The sequence below is a fragment of the Pongo abelii genome, chromosome Y (assembly GCF_028885655.2).
Source record: "Pongo abelii isolate AG06213 chromosome Y, NHGRI_mPonAbe1-v2.0_pri, whole genome shotgun sequence".
NCBI lineage: Eukaryota > Metazoa > Chordata > Mammalia > Primates > Hominidae > Pongo > Pongo abelii.
This window is the reverse complement of record NC_072009.2, coordinates 2,411,349-2,438,594: the sequence shown is the minus strand read 5'-3', so window position 1 is coordinate 2,438,594 and position 27,246 is coordinate 2,411,349. Positions and strand designations below refer to the sequence as shown.

Sequence of the window (27,246 nt, the reverse complement as noted above, 5' to 3'; positions counted from 1 at the left end):
GATAAAAAGGATAAATGCAATTTTAAGTCCAAAATTAGGAAAGTATTTGTGAAATGTATGACAGCTAAAGGATAATATCTCTTAACTATAAATCACTAAAGGAACAATATTTTTCAGAAGAAAAATAGAACTATTCATGATTTGACCAAGCCTTTGGACACTAAACAAAATATTTCAAAACATCAACAAAAAGAAAGCAGTCTCTAATCTTAATGAAACAGACTGAGAAAAAATAATGTATGGAAGGGTACAACAGAATGCTTCCATGAGGTATCTTTAAAAACTGTTTCCTAAAATGGTTCTTGGTCAAACAGCTGCTGGCTCACTAGACAAAGGGGAGTGTAGTTAGCCTTGGACAAAAAGGAACTGAAGGAAGACCCTGGAAAAGATCAAAAGTGACCTTCATTTTATGGAGAGAAACAAGCTATAACATGTAGTATCTAAGCTGATTAGAAGAACTAAAAAGAGAAGCTTATACTGGTGCATCAGAAGGTAAATGAAAAGGTGAAGTTACCTCTTTGTTTCAAGGAAGAAAGGAAAATTGTGGATGTCATCTGTTTTCTGTTTACATATTTCAGGCCTACCTAGCCACAATGTGACTTTAAGACCATTAGTTACAACTGATTTGAAAAAAAAAAAAAAAATGCTTCAGTCTTTGAGAAATTTCTTCCCAAGATTGAAACTTTGTTTTTAGAGGCAGTTTCCTATATTTTGAAAAAATCAAAAGAATAAATCAAAAGAAAAATAATTCAGGTGAGGTAGAGAAAAAAGCAGGCAGCATTATTTTAAAGTTGTAAACTATTTTGTTTACTTATAGTTTAATTTACATGTAGTAGATATGCATTTGTAAGGTTCTTCGGCTCAGGTAGGAGATCGTTCTATTTCCCACTGCACCCTACTTCTTCCTCCCACCCGCAAATAATTAGATTATCCCTGGGAAAAAAAGATGCCAATAAAATTGATCACGTTTAAATGCATCAGTTGCTAGGTGATTTATCTGATTAAGTCTTGAAACAGTAGAACCTAGCAATTAAAGTGAGCATTAATTTCTACCTACCAAATCAGAAGACCATTCTAACTCTTTGAGAATTAGATGTTGAAAACATGGCCCATGAATTTAGCATGATTAAAATAAAAAACATGCAAACAAAAAAAACCAACATCTTGAAAGGACATTTGACTCTAAAGTCCCAAAAATAATTACAAGTCTAAAAATCCTAAGTTTAGTATTACTCTATTACACCTTTTTATTTGTAAGTGTCCTTTCACAAAAGTTTTGAATTTTGCTCTTGTGCATTTTATTTACCTTTTCTTTTGTTGTTTGTGTCTTTGGTGACCTCCCAACGATCAGACTTCAAAAAACAGCCTATAGCCAAGCTGCAGGATAAATGAACACATAAGTGGACTTAGAATAGTCAACTATGTCTAGTATACAATTTATGGGGGATGGTTTATGACACATGTATTTGTACTTTGATGGGAATATCTTGAGATAAAATTAGAGAGAATGAGTGGAATAATATTCACAACATTTTTGTTGCATTCATCCCTGAATCTGAAGAAATACCAAAGCACATCTTGTGAGGAGAAAAAATAACTAAATTAGTATAAAATGTTGTGGGTTTTATTCTGTATACAGTGTTAAACTGTATTTGCATACACCATAGAAATTAAATTAGGGCTACAAAGGGTATTTAAATAATGAGCATAAAATACCTTAATGTACCTCAAATGCAATTAATTGCATTGAACCAATCTAAGTTACTATTCTTCAGTTTTCATTTTTATTTCATTATTCATTTCATTTTTATTCTGATGTAAAAATGAACCAGGATCTGTGTGAAATTATTTGAACCTAATGTCTTTGAACATTTTTCTTACCATACCTTAAGATTAAAAAAAAAATAAATCCCTTAGTTTGGCAACTTTTGCTCTTGGTTAAGCCTGTATGGATTTAGCATTGACAGGACCAGCTAACTTTCTACCTTTTAAGCTTGCTTGTGGGCCTGACTGATGTAAAAATATTTAACAACTGTTGAGAAATAGTCATCAGTGAATCTTAAAGGTCGTACTCATATAAAACAATATAGCGCTTTAACTTCTTATTTAATGAATTTGAGAGAAAGGAATAGTGTTCCAGAAACTGGGATCACTCAGGCGCTCAGGGAAGCATTTGGTTAGCTGTTGATATAAAGGCTCAATATTGGAAGAATTGTTAATGTAGTCCCCTGGAGACAGTGAGTGAAATATTAGCCCTGCTTGAGAGATTAAAATGTGTTGATATGATATTATAGAGGTAAATTAAATGCTCTCAGCCTCCCCCTGCTCCCTTATTTTTGCGTGGAAGTTTTGTTACTTTACAGGAGAACCAACGCTTTTGTTTTTCCTTTTTTTTTTTTTCAAGTGGTTGAGTTTCTTTTTCTGAACCCAGAGGCATGTTTACACATTTCATTAAAGTATCAGAGACGTATACTGAGAACCTGCTACATGTCACACACTATCGTAGGAGCTGTAGACAGAAAAATAATAAAATCTTGTGTCTTTATTTAAATTTTGTTGACTTTCACCCCCAAGTGAGTCTCCTCCCACACCCCGTCCTGTAATATATGCATCTGGGAGGTCTTTTTTGCCTTTTTAAAAATATACAGATAGTTTGACATATGTATATAAGAATATAAAATTCACCACTTTATCTTTTGTGTGTGAGTGTGTGCTGTGAAGAGCTCCTTTATTGGGGTGATGGAACCAGTGGCTCCAAAGTGAAGAGCTGGTTTACTGCTGTGAAGGGTTCGCGGCTTTGAATTTCAAGCTCTGGTTCTGTGTCCTTGGGCACCTGCGCGTGAATCGTTGCCGCGAGGCTGGGCCAAGTTAAGGCCCCAAGCACTTTGGCTTCCGGGCCAGGGATGGCCTCCATGCCCCACAGGGTGAAGCGGCTGAAGCTGGCAGTAGTTCCGAGGAAGCGGTCGAAGTCCCGCTGCAGAGGCTCCTCTTCTTGGTTGTCACTCCCGGAACCCCGCCAGGGGTCTGGCTTCTCCATCGACACCTCCTCCTCTTCAGTCACCATCACGTATCCCACGAGGCTGGGCGGCACCGCCACCTCCTCGCCCCGTAGACTGCGGCCCCGAAAAGACGCACCATGGCGGGCCGCAGGATATCAGGTGTAGTGTGGCGGGGGCGGCGTCCCGCAGTGTAGCTGGACGGAACTGGACGCCGTACCTCTCGATAGCCGCCTAGTCGCCGCTCTCCATCCTCGCTCTTGTGCGACGCCACTTTATCCCTCTTAAAGTGGAGGATTTAGTAGTACCGGGGAACGAAGGCAACAAGAGCTAACCATAGCAACATTTTCTTTTTGAAACCCATCTTGCAACTGCCTGACTGCAAAATCTACTTGCAGATTCTGCAGACAAAAATTGCTGCCACTTATTAAAAGACTTTATAGTGAAAACTGACTTTTTCCCCAAACCCCTGATTCAAGGACTTTTGCGTAGAAACCATGAACTGTTAAGATAACCCTTCATTACCAATTAAGATAATAGGTTGTAAGTAACCTAATGAGTACCAGCTTTCTCTTATTTCCTTTAAAAACTCTCTCTAAACAGCCGGTCACGACACAATGTCAGATGCTTCTGGAATCTGTTTCTCGAATTCCAGTTCTAAAACTGCCAACAAACTCCTTATTTGGACTTCAGTTTCTCTGACTCTTTGGTTCACCATGTTGTGCAGCCATCACCTCTCTCTACTTCCAGAGAATATTTTATTAGTCCTCAAAAGAAACCGTGCACCCACCAGCAGTAACTCCCCACAACCTCTTTCATCCAGTCCTTAGCAACCATTAATCTGGTTTTCGTCTCTATTCATTTGCCTTTCCTGGATATTTCGTATACATGGGATCATTCAGTATCTGGCCTCTTGTATCTGACTTTTTCACACAGTATAACGTTTTCAAGGTTCACTATGTGGTGCCTTGTGTCGTTTTTTGCTATTTTGATGTCAGGTTTTGAAATGGTATGTTTTTTCTCATCTTTTAAGGGATTTCCAGTTGTAGAAAATCTATTTGTGTGTATGACTGCAATTTAACCATTTTATTTGCAATTCATATACATGTTTTAACTTGAGTGAACTATATTTCCACTTTGTATAATGAATACTAAATTTTGTATCTTAAATATTAAACTTTATTAGATAACTAGGATACAAATTACAGTTTTCACATTTTTCTTTTCATGGAATATAGTTAATTTTTTTAAGTTTCTGATATTAATTCATTATAACATTTACTGGACAATCACATTTGGGTCTATGAACTCTTTCCATATTTTATGGGATTTTTATTTTATTATCTTAGGAATTTTGGCATCATTCAGTTTTGCTGAGAGTTTATTTTTATTAATACGTTCTGTGTACTATGCAACCTGTAATTGTTACTCCTGTTTTGCAAATATGGCATTAAAACATTGGCGAGTGGGGGGACTTTCCTCCCATTTTATTTCATCAAAGAAATCTTGTCATTTCTCATCAGACTTTAAGATTTATTGAGAAGAGTTATTCACTAGTTTGGTAAACTGTGACTTTTAAATTTTGAAGGACGTTGAACTAAAATGTAAAATATGATAAATTGATGGCTGTAATTTATTAGTTGTGAATGGAAATTTAATTTAGACTTGTAAAAGATTGTTTTTTAAATTGCTAATTGTGTGACAGTGAAGAGAATGACTTCAAAATATCCCACTATACAATCTGCAAAGAAAAGAATTGTGTCCCCTTTTTAGTGTATCTTAACACTTCACTGAAACTGTTTTGAGTTCTTAGGTCATCTCTTTTTCTCTAAACGAAACAATTACTTTTTTAAAAGTCAAATGTTAGCCATCCTAGAAGTTGGGCATAAAATACTTGTAAGTATATGTTAATATTATGATACTTAATGCCCGTGAAAAATGTGTATAGAATTTTCAATTACTCTTTAAATAAAAGTGAAGAAAAAGCAATAATAATTACTATAAATTCAATATGCAGTTATGCATGTATGTGTGTGGTTAACACAATTAGTTTCTCATTAAGCTTTGTTTTTTAAAGATAACATGCACATATATTGATAATGATAAACAATTCATATAGCTTTTTGTGTCCTCTCGTTCTCTGACATAAAAGGTCATTGAAAAAATTGGCGATTAAGTCAAATTTGCATTTTTCAGGAGAGTAGTAGAGCCGTCAGGGAGGCAGATCAGCAGGGCAAGTAGTCAATGTTACTGAATTACCATGTTTTACTTGAGAATGAATACATTGTCAGGGCTCTAGGGGGTAGACTGGTTGGGCGGGGTTGAGAGGGGTGTTGGGGGCGGAGAAATGAAAGTTTCATTACAAAAGTTAACGTAACAAAGAATCTGGTAGTAGTGAGTTTTGGATAGTAAAATAAGTTTCGAACTCTGGCACCTTTCAATTTTGTCTCATCCTCCTTGTTTTTCACAATGCAATCATATGCTTCTGCTATGTTAAGCGTATTCAACAGTGATGATTACAGTCCAGCTGTGCAACAGAATATTCCCGCTCTCCGGAGAAGCTCTTCCTTCATTTGCACTGAAAGCTATAACTCTAAGTATCAGTGTGAAACGGGAGAAAACAGTAAAGGCAGCGTCCAGGATAGAGTGAAGCGACCCATGAACGCATTCATCGTGTGGTCTCGCGATCAGAGGCGCAAGATGGCTCTAGAGAATCCCAAAATGCGAAACTCAGAGATCAGCAAGCAGCTGGGATACCAGTGGAAAATGCTTACTGAAGCCGAAAAATGGCCATTCTTCCAGGAGGCACAGAAACTACAGGCCATGCATAGAGAGAAATACCCGAATTATAAGTATCGACCTCGTCGGAAGGCGAAGATGCTGCAGAAGAGTTGCAGTTCGCTTCCCGCAGATCCCGCTTCGGTACTCTGCAGCGAAGTGCTGCAACTGGACAACAGGTTGTACAGGGATGACTGTACGAAAGCCACACACTCAAGACTGGAGCACCAGCTAGGCCACTTACCGCCCATCAACACAGCCAGCTCACCGCAGCAACGGGACCGCTACAGCCACTCGACAGAGCTGTACGACAATCGGGTAACATTGGCTACAAAGACCTACCTAGATGCTGCTTTTTACGATAACTTACAGCCCTCACTTTCTTATGTTTAGTTTCAATATTGTTTTCTTTCCTCTGGCTAATAAAGGCCTTATTCATTTCAGTTTTACTGGTATTTCATTTTAAACTTAATTTCAAGACAAGTTGTGTCAACAAAAAACATGCAAAGAAATAAGACATCCAGAAGCGAGCCCACCTATGTTTGTGGCTGTTTAACAGAGTACTAACTTGATACAAAGGGACACTGTGGTTTACTTTAAATACTCTAATGAGAAACACTTGAAAATCGTACAAAAAAAAAATCACACTTCTATACGCAGCGTGTTAAGCAGTCCTTTCTAGACCGTGTATTCATTGGTCTTTCAGCTACTTTGTACGTCTCTATAAATTGCAGGTAACTAAGGAATGGATATGTAAGCAGGATCAAACTTGTTTCTTTCTCTCCCCTTCACGCTGTGGAAAAACCAGTTTTGCCTCCACTTGCAATTCAGTTCCTTTACTCCATATAAATCCAAATGGTTGACATTTCCTTTCAACTAGTTATAAAATGCCTCTGTTAAAACAAAATCTTTAATTCCTTGTCATTTTATATCTCTGTGAAGCTCATCATTTTGCCTTTCTTCTGAAAACTATCTCTTAAAATGGCAATCTACTTGTTTCCATGGCCTATTAGCTTTTAAGCCTATGGAATGAAAAATACAGATGGAATGTTGAGAATGGCAACTACCCAGATTATGCAGATGGAAGGACAGGGGCTGGTGACCCAACTGGTTTAATTTGATGGGATTTAAATAAAAATTTAATGCCAAGACTTCATAAAATTTGCATACTAAGCTAAAGCAGAAAGAAGTTTTAGAAGTTTACAAATAACTGTAAACCACAGTTTAAAGTATAAATTACAAATACATTTTTCTACAATAAAAATAAATCAAAGGTCAAAATTAATGGTATGTATCAAAGTCAACTGTCCAATATTTCAAAACTTTTCAGACACATTACCTTAAATAATAAAACTCACACACTAAAAGAGTGTATATTAGAGATGGATATCCTGTTTCTCAAAGTTCAGGGTTTTAAAAAAGCTGTTAATTCATAAACCACTTTATTCCAGGGACAATATTACTTAATCTGAGCTTTATGCCAAATGAGAACTGTATATTGCCCGTTAACTTTTAAACACTGACTCAAAACTACTTTGTAATATTTAAAACCACTCTTTTCACTCTTCCAAAAATAACACCCATTCTGACCTTCATTACCACACATTAATTTTCCTTTTCTTGAACCTCTGACACAGATTCTCTGCTTGATCAAACTTTAATCAGGTTTCTGAACGTTCTCCTAGACACGCCTGTGCACTTCTTTGCCAAACTCAGTTTTGGCAAAAAACTCTCCTAAGCCAGGTTAGCAAGACTGTTCCCCCACTGCATATCTGATCACCCTCAACATTTGATCGATCACCCTCAATATCTGATCAGGTTCCTCATCCTCCACCACCCTCTAGGTGATGTCTGATCAGCCTAGCCTGTCTTCAGCAAGAATCCGCCTTATCTGTGATGTCTTCTCTTAGTGATTGTCCATCCATTGACCCTACTCCCTGCTCCTTGGCTATAAATCCCCACCTACCCAGCTGTATTTGGAGCTAAGGCCAATCTCTCCCCTAGTGCAAGACCCCATTGCTGTGCTGTTGGTCCTGAATAGTCTTCCTTACCAAGTTTGAACAAGTATCACTGAATACCATTTTTCCTTAACAATGTGAATAAATATAAATACAAAATATTATGTGGAGCTTCTTTTGCTTAATAAATTTTGGCAGTTTTCAGATTATTAAAAATTATGTCTTCATGCATGTATACATTGTGGAATGACTAAATCAAGCTAAGGTATCTACTACCTCATATACTTCCCTTTCCTTTTGCACTGGGAACATTTAAGTTGTTCTCTCTTCGCAATTTTCAAGCATACAATACATTTTTATTACCTATATTCAACATGCTCTACAATAGATCTGAACGAATTGCTTCTATCTAGATGAAATATTATAATTTTTGAATAACAATACTCATCTCTCCACCTGACCCTACTAGAGGGTAGCCACAATTCTACTCCCAAAAATATGAAAGACTTCACATTTGAATACCCTCCTGGCACAGGGGCAGTGTTATTCTTCTCCATATCATTCTAATTTTAGTATATATGCTGCCCAAACAAGAATTTTTAAGAAAAAATTGCTGTGAGTATTTCATTCTATTTTTGTTGGACAAATGAATGGACACTTTCTGGTTTCAATTATTACAAACAGTGCTGTTTTTTATACATTCTTATACATGTACAATGGAGAACATTTATAAGAATTTCTGTGAAGCACACTCCCAAGAGCAGAATTGATACTTCATGTACGGTTTATTTAGGAATTACTGAAATGAAGCATTTTTGTATTTTTGTGATGTTTAAACAAACATCAATAAACAAACAAATTCTAACTATAAGCATCAAGTGTGCTTTGGCTGCCAATGGATGTTTGCTATATTTTAAAATGCCAACAGTTAAAATACATTAAGAGGGAGCTTGGTACTGAATAAAGAACATGGGCTCTAGAAGGTAAACCCTTCAGCTTTGGCTCACTTGAGTGCCACTTACAGGCTTGAGCTTGAACAATTTACTTCGCTGTCTGAGTCTCAGTTTTTTCAATTCTGTAATAATTTTGTTAGTTGAAACGCTATTTACTAATAAAACCAACCCATGAAGAGATGTGAAGGCTGCATGAATTAAGGTACACAAGCATTAAATAAATGAGTGTAAAGAAATACTTAAAACAGTCTGGGCGCGGTGGCTCACGCCTGTAATCCCGGCACTTTGGGAGGCCAAGGCGGGTGGATCACAAGATCAGGAGATTGAGACCATCCTAGCTAACATGGTGAAACCGTGTCTCTACTAAAAATACAAAAACTTAGCCAGGCTTGGTGGCGGGCGCCTGTAGTCCCAGCTACTTGGGAGGCTGAGGCAGAAGAGTGGCATGAATCTGGGAGGTGGAGCTTGCAGTGAGCCGAGATGGCGCCACTGCACTCCAGCCTGGGCAACAGTGTGAGACTCCATCTCAAAAAAAAAAAAAAGAAAAGAAAAGAAAAGAAAGAAATAGTTAGAACAGACATCAGCATTAGTGAAGAATTAACTAAATATTTGCTATTATTAACCTGAAAGTAATTACTCCATCTAAAAAATATCTTAGTGAAAGAGTAATGTAGATATTCATGATTGATTAGATATTATTTCATTAGGCATTGAACTGGGTAATGTTTTTCCCAATACTGTGCAGTGTCACGATTTTACTGATGTGAAATACGTGAATATTCCATATTTGCTCCAAATCTGTTCCATAAAGATTTCTTTCTACAAAGTGCAGAAACAAAGCATAGTTATCAGAGTTCTAGTATTTCAAGAAATTTAATTCATATTTTATTTCATATTGGACTATGGAATAATGTCAAGAGTAAAAATCTTCATGAGATATTGTGCACAGGTCTTTTATTTATAGATGCATGAACTTTGGCAAATGCATATGCCTGAGTAACTATCACCCCAACTAGGTTACAAGCTATTTACATCATTCCTTCAACCCTTAAAATTTCCTGTGCCCTTTTGCAATTCCTCTGTCAATTGTATGATTTCTATCATGCAATTGAGAGATCAATTTTTTTTTTTTTTTTTTTTTTGAGACAGAGTCTTGCTCTGTCGCTCAGGATGGAGTGCAGTGGTGCAATCTCAGCTCACTGCAAGTTCCACCTCCCGGATTCATGCCATTCTCCTGCCTCAGCCTCCCGGGTAGCTGGACTACAGGTGCCCGCCACCATGCCCCGCTAATTTTTTGTATTTTTAGTAGAGCCAGGGTTTCACCGTGTTAGCCAGGATGGTCTCGATCTCCTGACCTCGTGATCTGCCCGCCTCAGCCTCTCAAAGTGCTGGGATGACAGGCGTGAGCCACCACACCCAGCCAAGTTCAAGGCTTTATATCAACGGAGCTGTATTCTGAAGGGCATCTGGCTTCTTTCATTCAGGTTGAAATTTGCATGAATTTACCGCAGTTTATGTACACTGTTGTTGGTGAACACTGGGCTATTTTGAGCTTGAGGCTTTTATTAATAAAGCTGCTATCAACAGTTGAGCTCAAGTCTGCAAGTGGACATCTGTTTTTAATGTACCTGGGCCAACATCTAGGAGTGAAATTTTCAGCTCAGTTAATTTTGTGTGTACCTTTCCAAGAATTTTCCAGGGTTTTTGTGCTGTTTCACACTGCCACAGAAATGTCTGAGCTTTCCATTGCTATACATACTCACCAAAATTTGGAATTGTTAGTGTCTTAAATTTTAACCGCAGAATGAAGGTGTGTAGTTAAAATAATTAAAGTTGTTATAAAAATATACTTGATTTTCTGCTAGAACAAGTTACCCCTCATTACTCTTCTTCCTCAGAATTTCTAAGTTATAATCAGTTTTCTTAAATTTGAATATTGCTGATGTTCCTTAAAATCTCTATGCTCTTTACAAATGACCAGAAAGTTCTGCTTTTTAGACTGAGATCACATAAAGTTGGTAGATTACAGTAGGGAAATTAACAGAACTACAAATATGTTTAGCAAAAACAGCAACAAAAAAATAGTTCTGGATTGCTGTTTGTTAGAGTTTAATAGTGTTCTTCATATTTGTCCAGAAAATTTTTGTAAGTCTAAAATATATGTAATTTGAGTTTTCTTTGTTGTCAAGGAAGAAAGTAATCCTTCCTCGTACTTTTCATTAGAGTACCACCTTTAGAAAACTAATATTTTCCCCTCTGTTTTTTGAGGTATATATAAATCTTTTTAAGAACTAAGCCAGATGGAAGGATGGCACCCCAACAGGTCTTTCTTAATGGCTTGAGCCTTCTCTTTGAAGTGTAAGGAGTGTTCCCAAGTCCCCTTGTCTTTCCTGAGCAAATTGAGGGTCAGGCTGCTATTTTTTTGTGGCCCAATAATGATATGCAGATGAACTGAGAGGAAGAGGGTTTTTATTTCTATAAGTGGTTACAGGGAGAAGACATGTAGATAATATCACCAGACCCACTCAAAATGACAAAGTTTTCCAGAGCTTATATACCTTCTAAGTTATACGTCTATGTGTAAGTGCGCATTTATCTAACGACATAAGTGATTAACTTCCTTTTTTTGAGATGGAATCTTGCTCAGTCGCCCAGGCTGGAGTGCAGTGGCGCAATCTCTGCTCACTGCAGGTTCCACCTCTCAGGTTCATGCCATTCTCCTGCCTCAGCCTCCCGCGTAGCTGGGACTACAGGCACCCGCCAGCCACCACACTCGGCTAATTTTTTTGTATTTTTAGTAGAGACGGGGTTTCACCGTGTTAGCCAGGATGGTCTCGATCTTCCGACCTTGTGATCCACCCATCTTGGCCTCCCAAAGTGCTGGGATTACAGGCGTGAGCCACCGCGCCGGCCTTAACTTCTTTTAATCTATAACTAAGGTCTGAGTCCTGAGGATCTGCCTCAGGAGCCTCAGTAAATTGACTTAATCTAAATGGGTCCAGGTGCTGGGGTGATTACCCTTATGTTGTCTCCTGCCAAATCACGGAGGTTTGCAGAGTTCTTTCAAGGTCCCAATAAACTTGTTTGTGGAGGCCTAGGGAGTTTCTGCAGACCCCCAGTAAAACTTGTTTAATCCTAAATGGATCCTGTTAAGAATTCCTTCATTATTTTGTCACGCTTTAAGGCCAGGGAAAGTCCTGGGAAAAACTCTTGGTGGGCTTTTGTTACATTCCAGCCTTTATATAAGGGCGCTGGCTTTTAATATTTAACCACTCAGTCAATATTGAAACAGGTGTTGTGGGGGCCTGTGTCAGTGAGACCTGGCCTGCCACACTTCCACTCTCAGTTTCCAAGTGCTCTCACTCATACACTGTGAAAGGAACATAAATCTTGGGGCCCCCAAGTCACTAAGCTAAAGGGAAAAGTCCAGCTGGGAACTGCTTAGGGCCAACCTGCCTCCCATTCTATTCAAAGTCCCCGCTCTGCTCACTGAGGCAGATGCGTATCTGATCGCCTCCTTTGGAAAGGCTCATCAGAAACTCAAAAGAAGGCAACTGTTTTGTCTCTCACCTGTTTGTGACCTGGAAACCCTCTCCCTGCTTCCGGTCTTCCTGCCTTTGCTTCAAGTGGTCCACCTTTCCAGACCGAACCAATATACTTCTTTTTTTTTTTTTTTTTGAGACGGAGTCCTGCTCTGTCGCCCAAGCTGGAGTGCAGTGGCATGATCTCCGTTCCCTGCAACCTCCGCCTCCTGGGTTCAAGCGATTCTCCTGCCTCAGCCTCCCAAGCAGCTGGGACTACAGGCACACACCACCATGCCCAGCTAACTTTTGTATTTTTAGTAGAAACAGGGTTTCACCATATTGGCCAGGCTGGTCTCAAATTCCTGACCTTGTGATCCACCCACCTCGGCCTCCCAAAGTGCCGGGATTACAGGCGTGAGCCACCTCGCCCGGCCTAATTGACTTTTTTTTTTTTTAGAAAAAAAAAAAGCCCAATTGTTTAAATTGGTTTAAATTTAAATAGTGGCTTAAATTGGCTTTCAATGAATATGTGTGACCCTGAGCATTTCTAACACACATCAGCTGGTCAATTGCATAATTCCCTCTTCTTTGAATTTTTCTTTTCAGCAAATGGAATGATCATATCCCTCTTCTTTTAGTCGCCTCATAGTCTCTCTCCTCCATTTTCTTTTTCTTTTCTTTTCTTTCTTTTTTTTCACCATCCATCTGTTTTGGTAGGAGCTATCTATACACAGTTTGTGCTCTATAACCAGAATTTCTGCATCTATAGATCCAACCAGTCTTGTATTGAAAATATTTCAAAAAATAAAATATAGCAATCTAATAAAAAGTAATACAAATAAAAAATAATATAGTATAACAACTATTTGCATAGCATTTACACCGTATCAGGAGTTATGAGTAACCTAGAGATAATTTAAAGTATATCAGAGGCTGGACACGGTGGCTCATCCCTGTAATCCCAGCACTTTGGGAGGCCAAGGTGGGCAGATTACGTGAGGTCAGGAGTTCGAAACCAGCCTGGACAACATGGTTAAAACCCATCTCTACTAAAAATACAAAAATTAGCTGGGAGTGGTGGCGCATACCTGTAATCCCAGCTACTTGGGAGGCTGAGTCCGGAGAATCTCTTGAACCCGGGAGGTGGAGGTTACAGTGAGCCAAGATCACGCCACTGCACTCCAGCCTGGGCAACAGAGTGAGATTCTGTCTCCAAATAAATAAATAAAAATATACAGGAACATATACTTGCATTATATGCAAGTACTGCACCATTTTATAGCAGAGACTTCAGCAGCTGTGGATTTTGGTGTCTGCGGGGAAGAAGGCATCTTAAAACTAATCCCCCATGAATTCTGAAGGATGACTGCATTTTGCATATTAAACTTTCCCTAGTGATATGAGCAGTAAGGAGCCTCTTCTAGTTGACAGCTCATTTTTTGACTTTTTTCAGAGCCTGAAGTTGGAACATTATTATTATTATTATTTTAAAAATGTAGACATAGTCTAATCCATTTTTAAAGGTTATGCTTTTTTTTTTTTTTTTTAAGACTCTCACTCTGTAGCCTTAGCTGGAGTGCAATGGCAGGATCTTGGCTCACCACAACCTCCACCTCTCGAGCTCAAGTGATTCTTATGCCTCAGCCTCCTGAGTAGCTGGGACTATAGGCGTGGTTATGCTTTTTGTATTTTATCTAAGAAAAACCTCCTAACCCTGAGGTTATAAGACATTTCCCTCTATTTTTCCAAAAAAAAAAAGTTTTCTTTTATATTCAGGTTTGTAATCCACCTATAGCTCATTTTTAAGTATTACATGAGGCCGGGTGTGGTGGTTCACACCTGTAATCCTAGCACTTTGGGACACCGAGGTGGGCAGATCACCTGAGGTCAGGAGTTCGAGACCAGCCTGGCCAACTTGGTGAAACCCAGTCTCTACTAAAAAGATGCAAAAATTAACCAGGCATGGTGGCACATGCCTGTAGTCCCAGCTGAGGCATGAGAATTACTTGAACCCAGGAGGAGAAGTTTGCAGGGAGGTGAGATCACACCACTGCACTGCAGCCTGGGTGACAGATTGAGACTCCATCTCAAAAAAAAAAAAAAGTATTGCATGAGGTTGAGATTTGATCACATATCATCCACAAGAACAGCCAATTGTCTCAGTCCTGCCTAGGTGGAATTTGGTTTCTTCTCTCATTGTTTTATAGCTATGACCTCTCTCATATGCCAAGACACAATTCAGTCTGTTTCAAACCCTTCTGAACCTATACATTGCTCAGTTTCTCTATCTCTGAGCTAGGTTTTCATTTCTTTTTTTTTTTTTTTTTCTTTTCTTTTGAGACAGGGTCTTGCTTTGTCACGCAGGCTGGAGTGCAGTGGCGTGATCATGGCTCACTGCAGCCTCAACCTCCAGGGCACAGGTGATCCTCCCACCTCAGCCTCCTGAGTAACTGGGACCAGAGGTGCATGCCACCATGTCCAGCTAATTTTTTTTTAATTTTTTGTAAAGATGGGGTCTCACTATGTTGCCCAGGCTAGTCTCAAAATCCTGGGCTCAAGAAATCAGCCAGTCTCGGCCTCCCAAAGTGCTGGGATTACAGGCGTGAGCCACCACGCCCAGCTCCACATCTTTATTCTTAATAACATTTCCATCTATAGATCCTGGTATTTTGGGGAAATGCTTTTTAAAATCTCACATTTAGATCTTTAAATTTCCACTTTTAACTTAACCTGAGGTGCAGGCTGGGTCAAGATTCCATTATCATTCAAGGAATCATTCTTTTAGTGTGAAGAACCTCTATTTGGGCCTCAAAGTTGTTTGCACCTTGAAGGTTATTTTGTCTGACTTTGCTAGCCCCACTTGGCTTTCTTTCTATTGGTTATTTGCTTTGCGCATTTTTTTCCAGCTATTCTTACCTTCTCTTTGGCATTTTGTTGCAAACGCTTCTCTTGTAAATAGCATGAAACATTTTATTTGTATTTTTAGTAGAGATGGGGTTTCACTGTGTTAGCCAGGATGGCCTCGATCTCCTGACCTTGTGATCTGCCCGCCTCGGCCTCCCACAGTGCTGGGATTACAGGCGTGAGCCACCGCGCCCAACCAAAACATTTTAAATTGCATCATCTAATCTCCGTCTTTCTACAGATTTATTAAATCATTGAACATCTAACAGAACTAAGGATACACTATTCCTACTATTTTTTATTTTACTTCTTTTTTAATTCCTTCCTTCCTAACTTCCATTTAGTATTCAGGTTTTTAATTTATTATTATTATTTTTATTTTTGAGACAAAGCCTGGCTCTGCCACCCAGGCTGAAGTGCAGTGGCACAATCTCAGCTCACTGCAACCTCCACCTCTGGGGCTCAAGTGATCCTCCCACCTCAGCCTCCTGAGTAGCTGGGACTACGGGCATTCACCACAACACTTGGCTAATTTTGGTATTTAATTTTACTCTTCATTTTATTGTATTTAATTTTATTCTTCATTCTTCATTTTCCTCCACTAGTTCAGGAGTTAGATGTTCAATTTCTATTTTTAACAGGAACACTTAACCTTAAAATGTCAAAATCCAGCAATATCTAACTACTTTTACTCAGTTCTTCCTTTCTTATCCTCTCTGTGAAGGTAGCCTAATCTTCAGAAGTTAAGTTTCACTTTGTTGCTAACACCAGTTATTATTATTTTTTTAAACAGCTAACAATCACTTAGTTTTACCGGCTTGTTTTCAATGTCTTTGGCTGGCATTGCTATTCGCATCCTGCTGTGCTATTCAGGGTGTGAATTTCTTCTCATGGCAGAGCATCATTTGGAAGATTTTTCAGCAAAAATTGCAGAGCTCCTTGTTGGAAATCTTTATGCTATCATCACTCTCCAACAGCAATTTAGCTGCATTTTCAATTCTTGCTTGATAGTGAACATTTCCTGAACAACCTATAAACACCCGTCCATTGACTTCCTGACATCTCTCATGGCAGTCAAGGAGTCTGCTGGAAGTCTAGGAGTTATTTCTTTTTGTTGTTGTTGTTGTTGTTGTTGTTGTTGAGATGGAGTCTCCCTCTGTCGCTCAGGCTGGAGTGCAGTGGCGAGATCTCGGCTCACTGCAAGCTCCGCCTCCCGGGTTCACGCCATTCTCCTGCCTCAGCCTCCCAGGTAGCTGAGACTACAGGCGCCCGCCACCACACCTGGCTTTTTTTTTTGTATTTTTTAGTAGAGACGGGGTTTCACCTGTAATGCCCAACCTCGTTTTTACTAACCCTGTTTTTAGACTCTCCCTTTTCCTTTAATCACCTAGCCTTGTTTCCACCTGAATGGACTCTCCCTTAGCTAAGAGAGCCAGACAGACTCCATCTTGGCTCTTTCACTGGCAGCCCCTTCCTCAAGGACTTAACTCGTGCAAGCTGACTCCCAGCACATCCAAGAATGCAATTAACCGATAAGATACTGTGGCAAGCTGTATCTGCAGTTCCCAGGAATTCGTCTGATTGATAACGCCCAAAGCCCCGCGTCTATCACCTTGTTATAGTCTTAAAGCCCTTGCACCTGGAACTATTTACTTTCCTGTAACCATTTATCCTTTTAACTTTTTGCCTACTTTACTTTTGTAAAGTTGTTTTAACTAGACCCCCCGCCCTCCCTTTCCTAAACCAAGATATAAAAGTTAATCAAGCCCCTTCCTCGGGGCAGAGAGAATTTTGAGCGTTAGCCGTCTCTCGGTCGCTGGCTAATAAAGGACTCTTAATTCGTCTCAAAGTGTGGCGTTTTTCTAACTCGCTCAGGTACAACACACCGTGTTAGCCAGGATGGTCTCGATCTCCTGACCTTGTGATCCACCCGCCTCGGCCTCCCAAAGTGCTGGGATTACAGGCGTGAGCCACCGCGCCTGGCCCCGGGAATTATTTCTTTTTCTTTTTCTTTTTCTTTTTTTTTTATTTGAGACGGAATCTCGCTCTGTCACCCAGGTTGGAGTGCAGTGGCATGATCTCGGCTCACTGCAACCTCCACCTCCCGGGTTCAAGTGATTCTCCTGCCTCAGCCTCCCGAGTAGCTGGGGTTACAGACATGTGCCATCATGCCCAGCTAATTTTTTTATATTTAGTAGAGACCAGGTTTCACCATGTTGGCCAGGTTGGTCTCGAACCCCTGACCTCAGATGATCTGCCCACCTCGGCCTTTCAAAGCGCTGGGATTACAGGTGTGAGCCACCGCCCCCGGCCAAAGGTTACCTTTTTAATTGAAAATAAATAAATAAATTGAAGTGAAATTTACATATAATTAACCATTTAAAAGTGAATAATTCAGGGGCATTTAGAACATTCACAGTGTTGTGCAGCCATCACCTCTGTGTACTTCCAGAACACTTTCGTTCCCCTAAAAAGAAACCTGGAATTTATCAAGCAGTCACTCTCCCTTTCCCCTCCAGCCCCTGGCAGTCACGACATTGCTTCCGGTTCTAGGGATTCATCTATTCTTGAAATTTCATCTTCGTAAAAATATACACTATGTGATCATTTGTGTCTGGCTTCTTTCTCTTTGCAAAATGTTTTTGAGGCTCAGCCACTTTGTAGCAATTTTCAGTGCTTCATTCCTCTTCAAGGCTAAATAATATTCCATTGTGTGAATGGACCACATTTTGTTGATCCATTCCTTCCACTGATTAACATGTGAGTTATTTCTACCTTTTAGCTATAATGAATAGTGCTGCTCTGAACATTTGTGTACACATTTTTCTTGGAACCCTTGTTTTCAATTATTTTGAGTACATACCTAGGAGTGGAATTGCTGGTTCATAGAGTAATCCTGTATTTAACTTTTTGAGGATCCACGAAAGCATTTGTTCACAGTGGCTGTACCATTTTAGACTCCCACCAGGAATGTACAAACATTCCAGTTTCATCACATCCTTGTCAACACTTGTTACTTTCCATTTTAGATTTTAGCCATCTCAGTGGGTACGAAGTGGTGCTTCACTGTGGTTGTGATTTGCATTTCCTTAATCAACACATTTTGCTTTCAATATCTGCTATCTGGTACAGTTGTTGCATCTCCTTCATACACCCCACAGTTCTGTAAAACATCCTCAACCATCCCTCCATAAGCAACAGTTCAAGGACGTTGCCTCAGTTTTTCACAGCCAAAGAGACACTCACCTGAGTTTGGCTTCTTGGTGGGTTCTGTGAACAAAGAGAGAAAATAAATGCAATATGCATTGAAGATCCATCAGAAGCATGAAGAAAGGCCATGAACGCCCTGATGAAAGATGAAAAGGGAGTGACAAAGCCATACAAAGTAAATGATATGGACACAAATTCCATGTTGAATTCAGAAAAAAGGCAAGAAAACACCCTTAAAATCCATTCAAAAACAATCCACCCTTGAGGCTGTGAGGATGCCCACAGGATGGCCAAAGTAGCTGAGAACATCCAAGACAAGTGAGCCACCTGCCCGTAGAGCCACCACAGGGCTGGACGGTGGAGGGTGAGGCAGGGGGAGGCAAAAGAAAAGAAGGAGAAGGACTTGCAGCTTCCAGAATGATGGCTTATCTCACTTTCTTTCATTCACTCATTTCTTCATTCAGCAAATATGTATTGCATGGATGTGGATATCAGGTCAGGAGTGCTCAGGGTACAGCCTGTGACTGCCCTGCTCAGTGAACCTGGGTGTGCAGTGTGGATGGACAGATGAGGGCAAGAGGAGGTTTGAGGAAGATGGCTCAAAGGAGGTGGAGTCGGCCATGGCTGGGAAAATTGGAGCTTCAGGGCTGTGCAATGGCCAGACTTCTTCCAAACAGAGGAAACACCGTATTTGAAAGCATGGTTTACATAACAGCCTAGCATTGCCTTGGTAGGAGGCAGCTGGAACACAGGGGTCTGTGTGTGGTGGGGGCATTCACTGGGGATGCAGAGACTGCAAAAAGGAGAGCTTGAAGCTCCAAACGGGGCATATGGTTTCGCATGTCCTGCATTTTAATTGAAGGTTTCCCATCACCTTTTCACCTTCCTGCCACCTCCCTCTCCCTTCCTGCCTTCCCTTCTTCCTTCCTCCTCTCCTTCCTTCCTTCTCTCCTTTCTTCGTTCCTTCCCTCTCTCCTTTTCCCCCTTCTTCTTTCCTTCTTCCCCACCCTCCTTTCTTCCTTCCTCCCCTCCATCCTTTCTTCTCTCCCTCTCTCCTTCCTTCCCTCCCTCCTTCCCTTATTCTTTCTTTCTTTTCTTTCTTCCTCCTTTCTTCTCCCATTTTTCTTTCTTGCCTTCCCCCCTCCTTTCTTCCCTTCCTCCTTCATTCCTCCTCTTGTTCCTTCCTTCCCTGTCTTTTCTTATCTCCTCTCCTTTCTTTTTCCTTCCTTCCCCATATCATTCCCTCTCTTCTTCCTTTTCTTCCCTCCTTGTTTCCATCCTTTTTTCCTCCCTCCCTCCCTCTTTTCCTCCGTCCTTTCATTGTTTCCTTCTCTTTTCTTTCTGCTCTTCCTATTCCCTTCCTTCGTCCTCCCACCCGCCCTCCCTCTCTCCCATCCTTCCTTTCTCTGTCTTCTTTTTAAAATGTAAAATTAGGAAGGTTTTTTTAAAATAGTGATACACTCACAGAGTTTCTTAAAGCCCAAGCAGTATAGACAGTGAAAAGAGAGTTCCCCACCGTCACCATACAGGTGACTGTGGCTCCTGTGCACTGGGGCTTCCTTCCCATAAGGCAGGGCTGTGTATGAACAGGCACATGCCTGCCCATTCACTGGGGGCTCTTGGTAGCAAAATGATGCATTCAAAGATGTGTTTGCAGGCACTGGCAGTCCTCTAGGTGAGCAATGAAAAGGTAGCAGCAGGTGAGTGGAAAGGAAGTTTATTTCTGTGATTTTTTAAAAAATCAATGTGAAACTCACATATCATAAAATTTGACATTTTAAGGAGTACAAGTCAATGGTGTTTCATATATTCACAATATTGTACAATCACCACCTGTATCTAGTTCCAGAACAGTTTCATCCCCCGAAAAGGAGACCCCACAACCATGAGCTGTCCCTCCCTTTTCTCCCCTCTTCCAGCCCAACAATCGCTAATCCACTTTCTGTCTCTCTGAATTTGCCTATTCTGGACATTTCATATTAATGGGATCCTACACCCTGTGGCCTTTTGTGCCTGGCTTCTTTCACTGAGCACATTTTCAAGGCTAATGTAGCATGCATCAGAACCCCCTTCCTTTTTACAGCCAAATAATATTCTGTTGCCTGGAGGGACCACATTCTGTTCATTCATTCATCCCCTGATGGACAGTTGGGTTGTTTCCACCTTTGGCTTATTGTAAATATTGCTGCTGCAAACATGGGTACACAAATAACTGTTTGAGTCCCGGCTCCCAATTCTCTTGGGTATCTGTCTAGAAGTGGAACTCCTGGGTCACATGTCAGTGATCTTTCAAATCAATAACATGTCTTGTTCTGTATCTGAGCCTACCAGCCAGCCCCTCATTCACTATTGCACAGGGTTCTCTTGCAGATATGCCTCATTCTTTATCCAAACCAAACGCTGGTGCTACACACTCAGTCTGAATTTTGGAGAGAATCCCCCAATGCTTCCAAAGTGGTTGCAACCACACACCTGCCTCCAACCACCACCCCTCAATCTGCCTTGACAGGGCAGGATTCAACCTTCACCTTTTTTAACTTCATGGGAGAAATGGCACCTCCATGTTGGGGTGAGTCATTACATTTTCCTGTTGCACTGACAACAATTTTGTATCTGCTTTGTAGGATAATTATTAGCAAAAACATCACTGTGTGCAGAAAACTGAGAGACAGATGAGTTCCTACTATCTTGTTGTTGGCTTTTTAGGATCAGATCTGGTTATCATTCTCTCTTCCTCCAACAAACACCATTATGTAACTGCACTGGTCAACCAGTTGTTCCCAATGCTAAAGCCCAATGGATTATTCCTCTGTGTACACAAAAGTTTATTTTTGTTTCAAAATAAATGTTTGGTTCTATTGTGCCTGCATTAGAAACCAAATCTTTCCCTTTCTCCCACCCACCATGGTCTGAATACATCTGAATCTCAATTAGACCATCTGCCTCAAGCAGGACTTTCTGCAGGGCCCAGGACGCATATTTTCAGCATTCTGGTCAGCCAGAAAGGTTCCAGCTGAACTTGGACTGACGAAAACACAGAATGGGAAGATTCCAGGTCCTCAGTGCCCTGGAGAAGAAAAACTCACAGCCCCGCGAGTGAAGGTAACCAGAGAAGTTGAGGGGAGAACGGAATGAAGTGTGTTCTGGGAGGGGAGATTGGAAGCCATGGATTGGGATCGGGGTGTGGGACAATGAAGGATATGAACTGAAGTGTAAGAAAAGCAGAAACTGGGCCAGGCATGTTAAGGCACGTCTGTAATCCCAGTGTTTTGAGAGACCAAGGTAGAAGGATTGCTTGAGCCCGGGGGTTCAAGACCAGCCTGGGCAACATAGTGAGAATCCGTTTCTAAAAAAAAAAAAAAAGAAAAGAAAAAAATTAGCTTGGCATGGGGGCACACACCTGTTGTTCCAGCTACTTGGGAGTCTGAGGTGGGAGGATCACTTGAGCCAGGAAGTCGAGGCTATGTGGTAAGCTATGATTGCACCACTGCACTCCAGTCTGGGCATCAGAATGAGACTCCCATCTCAATAAAATAAAGTAAGATAAAATAATAAAATACTAGCATATTCCTAAACCACAGGTTTAGAAGCACAGACCTACCAAGAAATGAGTCTAAGACTTTTAGAGAGTGTGTAAAAGTTTGTCTCAAGGTGTCTGCAATCTCTTGCAAACAGAGATCTCAACACCAAGAAATTCCCAACACTGGCCCAATCCAACCCCAAAGTAACTACACAGCTGATGCTGTTAGATCCAAGCTGAAAAGAGAAGCCTCCCCTTGTAATATCGGCACTTACCAGGGTCATCAAGGGCGTCTGCCAAATCAAAGTCTCTTTGACCTATTGGGAGCAAACAGGACATAAGTCACCCCATGATGGAAAGGCCAGAATCCCCCTTGTTCCTCACCTCATGCTGCTCCCCTCCTCCTGCAAGCCTAGGGTTACCCAGAGCACTAAAACTAACCTGACCATGAGCTACATGGGAGATGCAACCACCACCTCCACCTAGTCCCAGAACATACTCATCACCCAAAAGAAGACCCCTGTTCCCATTCAGCAGTTACTTCCCCTCCCACCTCCCCAGCCCCTGACAACCACTAATCCACTTTCTGTCTCCATGAATTGTCTGTTCTGCAAATTTTATATAAATAGAATTCTACAATATGTGGTATTTTGTGCCTGGCTTCTTTCATTGAGCATGATGCTCTTGATTTGCGTTCACGTTGCAACCTGTGTCAGAACTTCATTCTGCTCATGGCCAGGAAACTTTGAAGGAAGCCTCTCTCCAAGCACATTGACTTCTCTCCTGGACTGTCCCACTCACAGCTTAGGACTGGCATTTCCCCCATACACACACACACACACACACACACACACACACACACACACAGAGTCTAGGTTGAGAGGGGCTGCCCTAGAAGAAGGTGAAGCATAACAATATGAGGATCCTGGATTCCTGAGAGACTATATGGAGTATAGGACACCTTTGCCACCTCACCTGGCTGCAACACAAACAAGAGATAAACTTTTAATTCTTTGGGGGCTGTTTGTTACAGCAGCTAGCCTACACTGACAAATACAGGGTCAGGAAGCAATCTGTGTGGACAAGCTGAGGTTCCTACCTGATCCAAAAGCAGTTAATCTAATGAATGTGTCTGCAGCAGAGAGAAGAGAACATTCACATCTTCGTGACTCATCATTAAAAACACACTGCAGAATTTGTGAGGGTGAAGGGTCCCTCTTGCTGACATACATGCACACCTTGCTCCTGTTCCTCACTTGCCCCTGCCAGTACTAGCCTTGTAGAGAAAACACCACCAGAGAATTTATCAGGAAGTAGAGGATGCAGCCAGGAGCACATTGAATCAGCACTTACTATGCATTGAGTTCTGTTGCAGTAATGCCAGGCACCCAAGTATCTCATCTGCCCACCCAAGGATGTTGGTATGACCAGCATGCATATTTCCCAAAAGAAGAAGCTGAGGTTCTGGGAAGTTCAGGGCAAGGCAGGAGCAGAGTCAGAATCTACAGAATTGTCCAGGGGGGACAACCTCTCACTCAAACACTAAGCCCTGGAGGAGGCTAAGCCTGGGGGAACCAGGTGAGCCCTCGGTGCTGGGTCTCCCCTGCTCTGATGTCTGTCTCCCTCCCCAAAATCGGTCTGCCTTGGTGATGCTTGCTCTGGGGGAAGGTTCAAGGGCTCCAACATAGATTCGTACAGGCTGTGGCATGGCTCCAGTCAGATGCCACCCGGACAGGCTTTGCGGCTCCTTGTGGAGGCAATTAGGGCCTCTCCAGAGCAGAAGACGCATCCCCAGACAGGAATCCCTAAGTCAAGACAAAGTCACAAACCTTGGAGGGAAGGGGAACTCTGAGCCCAGGGTGCACACAGCAGCTGCCCCTGGGCCCAGACTGGAGGCTGGGAGCTGGTGGTGCCATCACAGGTCAAATCCCACACAGCCGTTTCTCTCAAACTCTGGGAGCCCCCACGTCCCTCTCAGATGACGTTCTCTGTTGCCAGTGATCACTACAGGCTCACCTTTAAGAACAACCCAGCCAATCTTTGCTCCCTCCAGCTCTCTTCCTATTTTTTTTTTTTGTTGTTGTTGTTGTTTTCTTTTTGTTTGTTTTGTTTTTAGATGGAGTCTCTCTCTGTCGCCTAGGCTGGAGTGCAGTGGCACAATCTCAGCCCACTGCAACCCCCACCTCCTGGGTTCAAACGATTCTTGTGCCTCAGCCGCCTGAGTAACTGGGATTACAGGTGCATGCCATCACGCCCAGCTAACTTTTGTATTTTCAATAGAGACAAGGTTTCACCATGTTGGCCAGGCTGGTCTCGAACTCCTGACCTCAAGTGATCCGCCTGCCTTGGCCTCACAAAGTGCTGGGATTACAGGCATGAGCCACCGCACCTGGCCTCCTCCAGCTCTCTTGGTCATCATGGTCCAAGCTGCTCAGACTGGGCTGGGGGACAGGAACCGTGTCAGCCTCTTGGATCTGTGCAACATCTCCCCTCCAAGGCTGCCAGCAGTTCCAGTCGAGACACCTGTCCAGGACCCCAAGGTTAAGCGTCTCGGCTATGCGCACACCCTGAGAATTTACATTCCAATCTGTGTTCACCGTTGACCAATATCTTTCACTGTGTTATATCTCCGCCCATCCCAGCAATCCCAGGCATCCCCTCAGCAACCACTTAATCTCCTGCAATCTGTTCACCCGGCCACTCCCTGCTGTTGCCCTAAATAACCAAAGTCCTCGGTGTTATCTCTCCCCTCCCAGCCCCTCCTCTCTGAAATGCTGTTGCATAAAACAGGCAGGTGGCACGGGAGGGCTGCAGACAGCTCGTCTCATCCTGCAGCAGGAGGGCAGGTTGCAGCGTAGGCTCCTTTAGCTTTGAGATGCTCCGGATGACCCTGAGGGATGACAGGACTTGGGGGTGGGGAGTGTCACAGAGGAAGTGGAGCCTGGGGGTTTTAGGCTTTGCTTGGTTTCAGGGGTTGCACTGCAGCCAGAAGTTGCTGCATGCGTGACTCACACACACGAGGCCATTGTCGGTCACACCCAGACCTCGTTACATAAACCAGGCGGACTCCGGCCAGCATCAGACAGCCTGGGCACTGAGACAGTCTCCAGTACTGCATGCCAGGCAGGAAATCTATCTCCCAGGCAGGGCCCCCGTCCTCTCTCCTCTCCAGGGAAGTTGCAGCAAAGCCAAGGCTGGGGTTTTCATGGATCTGGAGTAAGACCCCTGGGCTGGGAGATGTCCCAGGTAGACAACGCTAACTCTGGGGTCTCTGTCTCCAAGATCAGGGTTGCACATGACGCTATTGCTTTCACGAGGGTTATTTTCCACTGAGAACATAAGACGGGGCAGCAACAGGAGATCTGTTTCCGATTTGCTTTGCTTATAGTTAGTGAACTGAGCGGCTTTTAATCAAATCCTTGTGGTCTGGGATCCCTAAACCCCCAAGAAGAAAGCAGCCTCATTTTGTGCTGGGACTATGACAATGGTCCTCGTTTGCTGGCATCCTGGAGACGTCGATTAAGTGGCTCCTGTTGGTGGATGGGTGGGCCGAGCATTACACATGAGCCCCCGGTGAAGCTGTGCTCGGGACTCTTCCGAGCAAAGTCATGTGATACAGCACTTTGAAGCATTCTTCTCTAGCCTGCAGTCACCAAACCCCTCTGGGGCCCAAATTCCACCCCTGCTGGATTCAAAGATGCTTCTTATTGGAGTTCCCCTGCCTCCCACCCAAATTCTTTATGTTGATTCAGACCCACACGTGGTTCAGGCTTACGAAACAATATCGCCAAGTGCAGGCCTCAGCAGCAGCCTCAGAAGCAGAAGTTTCTCTTGGAACTTCTCCAGCCCCCCGTCTCTGAGTCCCATTCTCCCCTAAGGCACCGAAGGAACTAGAATCCCTCTTCCCCAAGGCGGGTCCCAGAAACAAGAACGACTTTCCCCCGAAGCCAGCCATAAAACCTAAAAACAGGACTCTAACTTTCCCTCTATCCTATCTGTATAAAGAGTGGCACAGGCCAGGCGCAGTGGCTCACGCCTGTAATCCCAGCACTTTGGGAGGCCGAGGAGGGCAGATCACAAGGTCAAGAGATCGAGACCATCCTGGCCAACATGGGGAAACCCAGTCTCTACTGAAAATACAAAAATTAGCTGAGCACGGTGGTGCGTTCCTGTAATCCCAGCTCCTCAGGAGGCTGAGGCAAGAGAATTGCTTGAACCTGGGAGGCGGAGAGTGCAGTGAGCCAAGACTGTGCCACTGCACTCCAGCCTGGCAACAGAGTGAGACTCCATCTCAAAAAAAAAAAAAAGAGAGAGAGAGGCCAAGAAGAATCTAGACACACAGGCCTGGCTGGGTTTCCCTACTCAGACCATTAGCATTGGATCAGGCCCTTTTTGTCCAACCCTATTTCTACACAGCTGTCCAGACTTGGTTGAACCAAAGCATAAATATAGACAATCTCCCCTTGTAACTTGGGGTCTTCATTCTGAATGCTCCTGTGTATACACATTAAATACATTTGTATGTCTTTTTGCCAATTAATAAATCTGCTTCATGTCCATGATTTTCAGTAACGCTTCAGGAGCCACGACCCCAGAAAGTCAATATAACAAACAGCAATTTTGCAAAGCAAAGAACATTACCATTGCTCGAATAATAATAATGCAATGTCAAGGCCACTGCCCACTGAACATTAGCTGCCACCAGCACAGCTGCCACACAGCACAGGAGAGCAATCGACCCACAGCAAAACCTCCGCTTCCCACTGAATTATTTACCTCGCTCTAAAGAAGAAAATCAGCTCCCAGCAAGCTCTGAGCAGAAAATAAAAACGAACACACAGAGACTATCTAAATCCCTGACCCCAATTACAGCTATTGCCAGCAGAATTTATACACCACGGAATTGAATTAGCGCCAACTGCAATCATTAGGGGACATGCAACCACATTAGTACATTCAGACAGCCTCTTCTATTTCATTATTCAATCCAATGTCCTTTGATCTGCATGCCCTGGAGAAACAAAGCCCTTTCAAGAAATTATTTTCTTTCTTCTTTCCTTCCTTCCCTCCCTCCCTCCCTCTTTCTCTCTTTCTCTCTTTCTTTCTTTCTTTCATGCAGAACCTCACTATGTTGCCCAGGCTGCAGTGCAATGGCGCAATCTCGGTTCACTGCAACCTCCACCTCCCAGGTTCAAGTGATTCTCCTGCCTGCCTCAGCCTCCTGAGTAGCTGGGATTACAGGCACCCCCCACTATGCCCAATTAATTTTTTTTATTTTTAGTAGAGATGGGGTTTCACCATGTTGGCCAGGCTGGTCTCAAACTCCTGACCTCGTGATTCACCCACCTTGGCCTCCCAAAGTTCGGAGATTACAGGCATGAGCCGCTGTGTCTAGCCTTTTTT

The 27,246-nt window shown here is 42.3% G+C and overlaps 2 protein-coding genes, 1 non-coding gene and 1 pseudogene across 4 annotated transcripts in view; 1 reads left to right on the top strand and 3 right to left on the bottom strand.

The window, feature by feature from the left end:
- Positions 1–27,246, bottom strand: part of XG (Xg glycoprotein (Xg blood group)) — a 113,455-nt gene that overhangs the window by 72,109 nt on the left and 14,100 nt on the right. The window contains exons 2-4 of the mRNA XM_063721460.1: positions 22,119–22,160; positions 18,360–18,383; positions 1,307–1,377 (exon numbers count right to left, since the gene is read on the bottom strand). The gene's annotated coding sequence lies outside the window, so the exon portion shown is untranslated. The remainder of the gene's footprint in view (positions 1–1,306; positions 1,378–18,359; positions 18,384–22,118; positions 22,161–27,246) is intronic.
- SRY (sex determining region Y) lies at positions 2,688–6,217 on the top strand. 2 transcript variants are annotated; one of them, XM_054545386.2, is made up of 2 exons: positions 2,688–4,005; positions 5,495–6,217. In XM_054545386.2, exon 2 carries the CDS (start codon positions 5,655–5,657, stop codon positions 6,165–6,167), a length of 513 nt encoding a protein of 170 aa, XP_054401361.1. In that variant the 5' UTR covers positions 2,688–4,005; positions 5,495–5,654; the 3' UTR covers positions 6,168–6,217. The 2 variants fall into 2 exon arrangements, with proteins under 2 accessions (XP_054401361.1, XP_054401360.1); XM_054545385.2 differs by lacking the exon at positions 2,688–4,005 and having other exon boundaries at positions 5,359–6,217.
- LOC129053352 (ribonuclease H2 subunit C-like) lies at positions 2,729–3,460 on the bottom strand (annotated as a pseudogene).
- LOC129053548 (U6 spliceosomal RNA) lies at positions 8,225–8,329 on the bottom strand. The gene has a single exon (XR_008518337.1). It is a non-coding gene; the product is annotated as a U6 spliceosomal RNA (small nuclear RNA).

Bases quoted from the DNA above. Each gene is read 5' to 3' on its own strand.
- SRY (XM_054545385.2), top strand. From the start codon at position 5,466: ATGCAATCATATGCTTCTGCTATGTTAAGCGTATTCAACAGTGATGAT.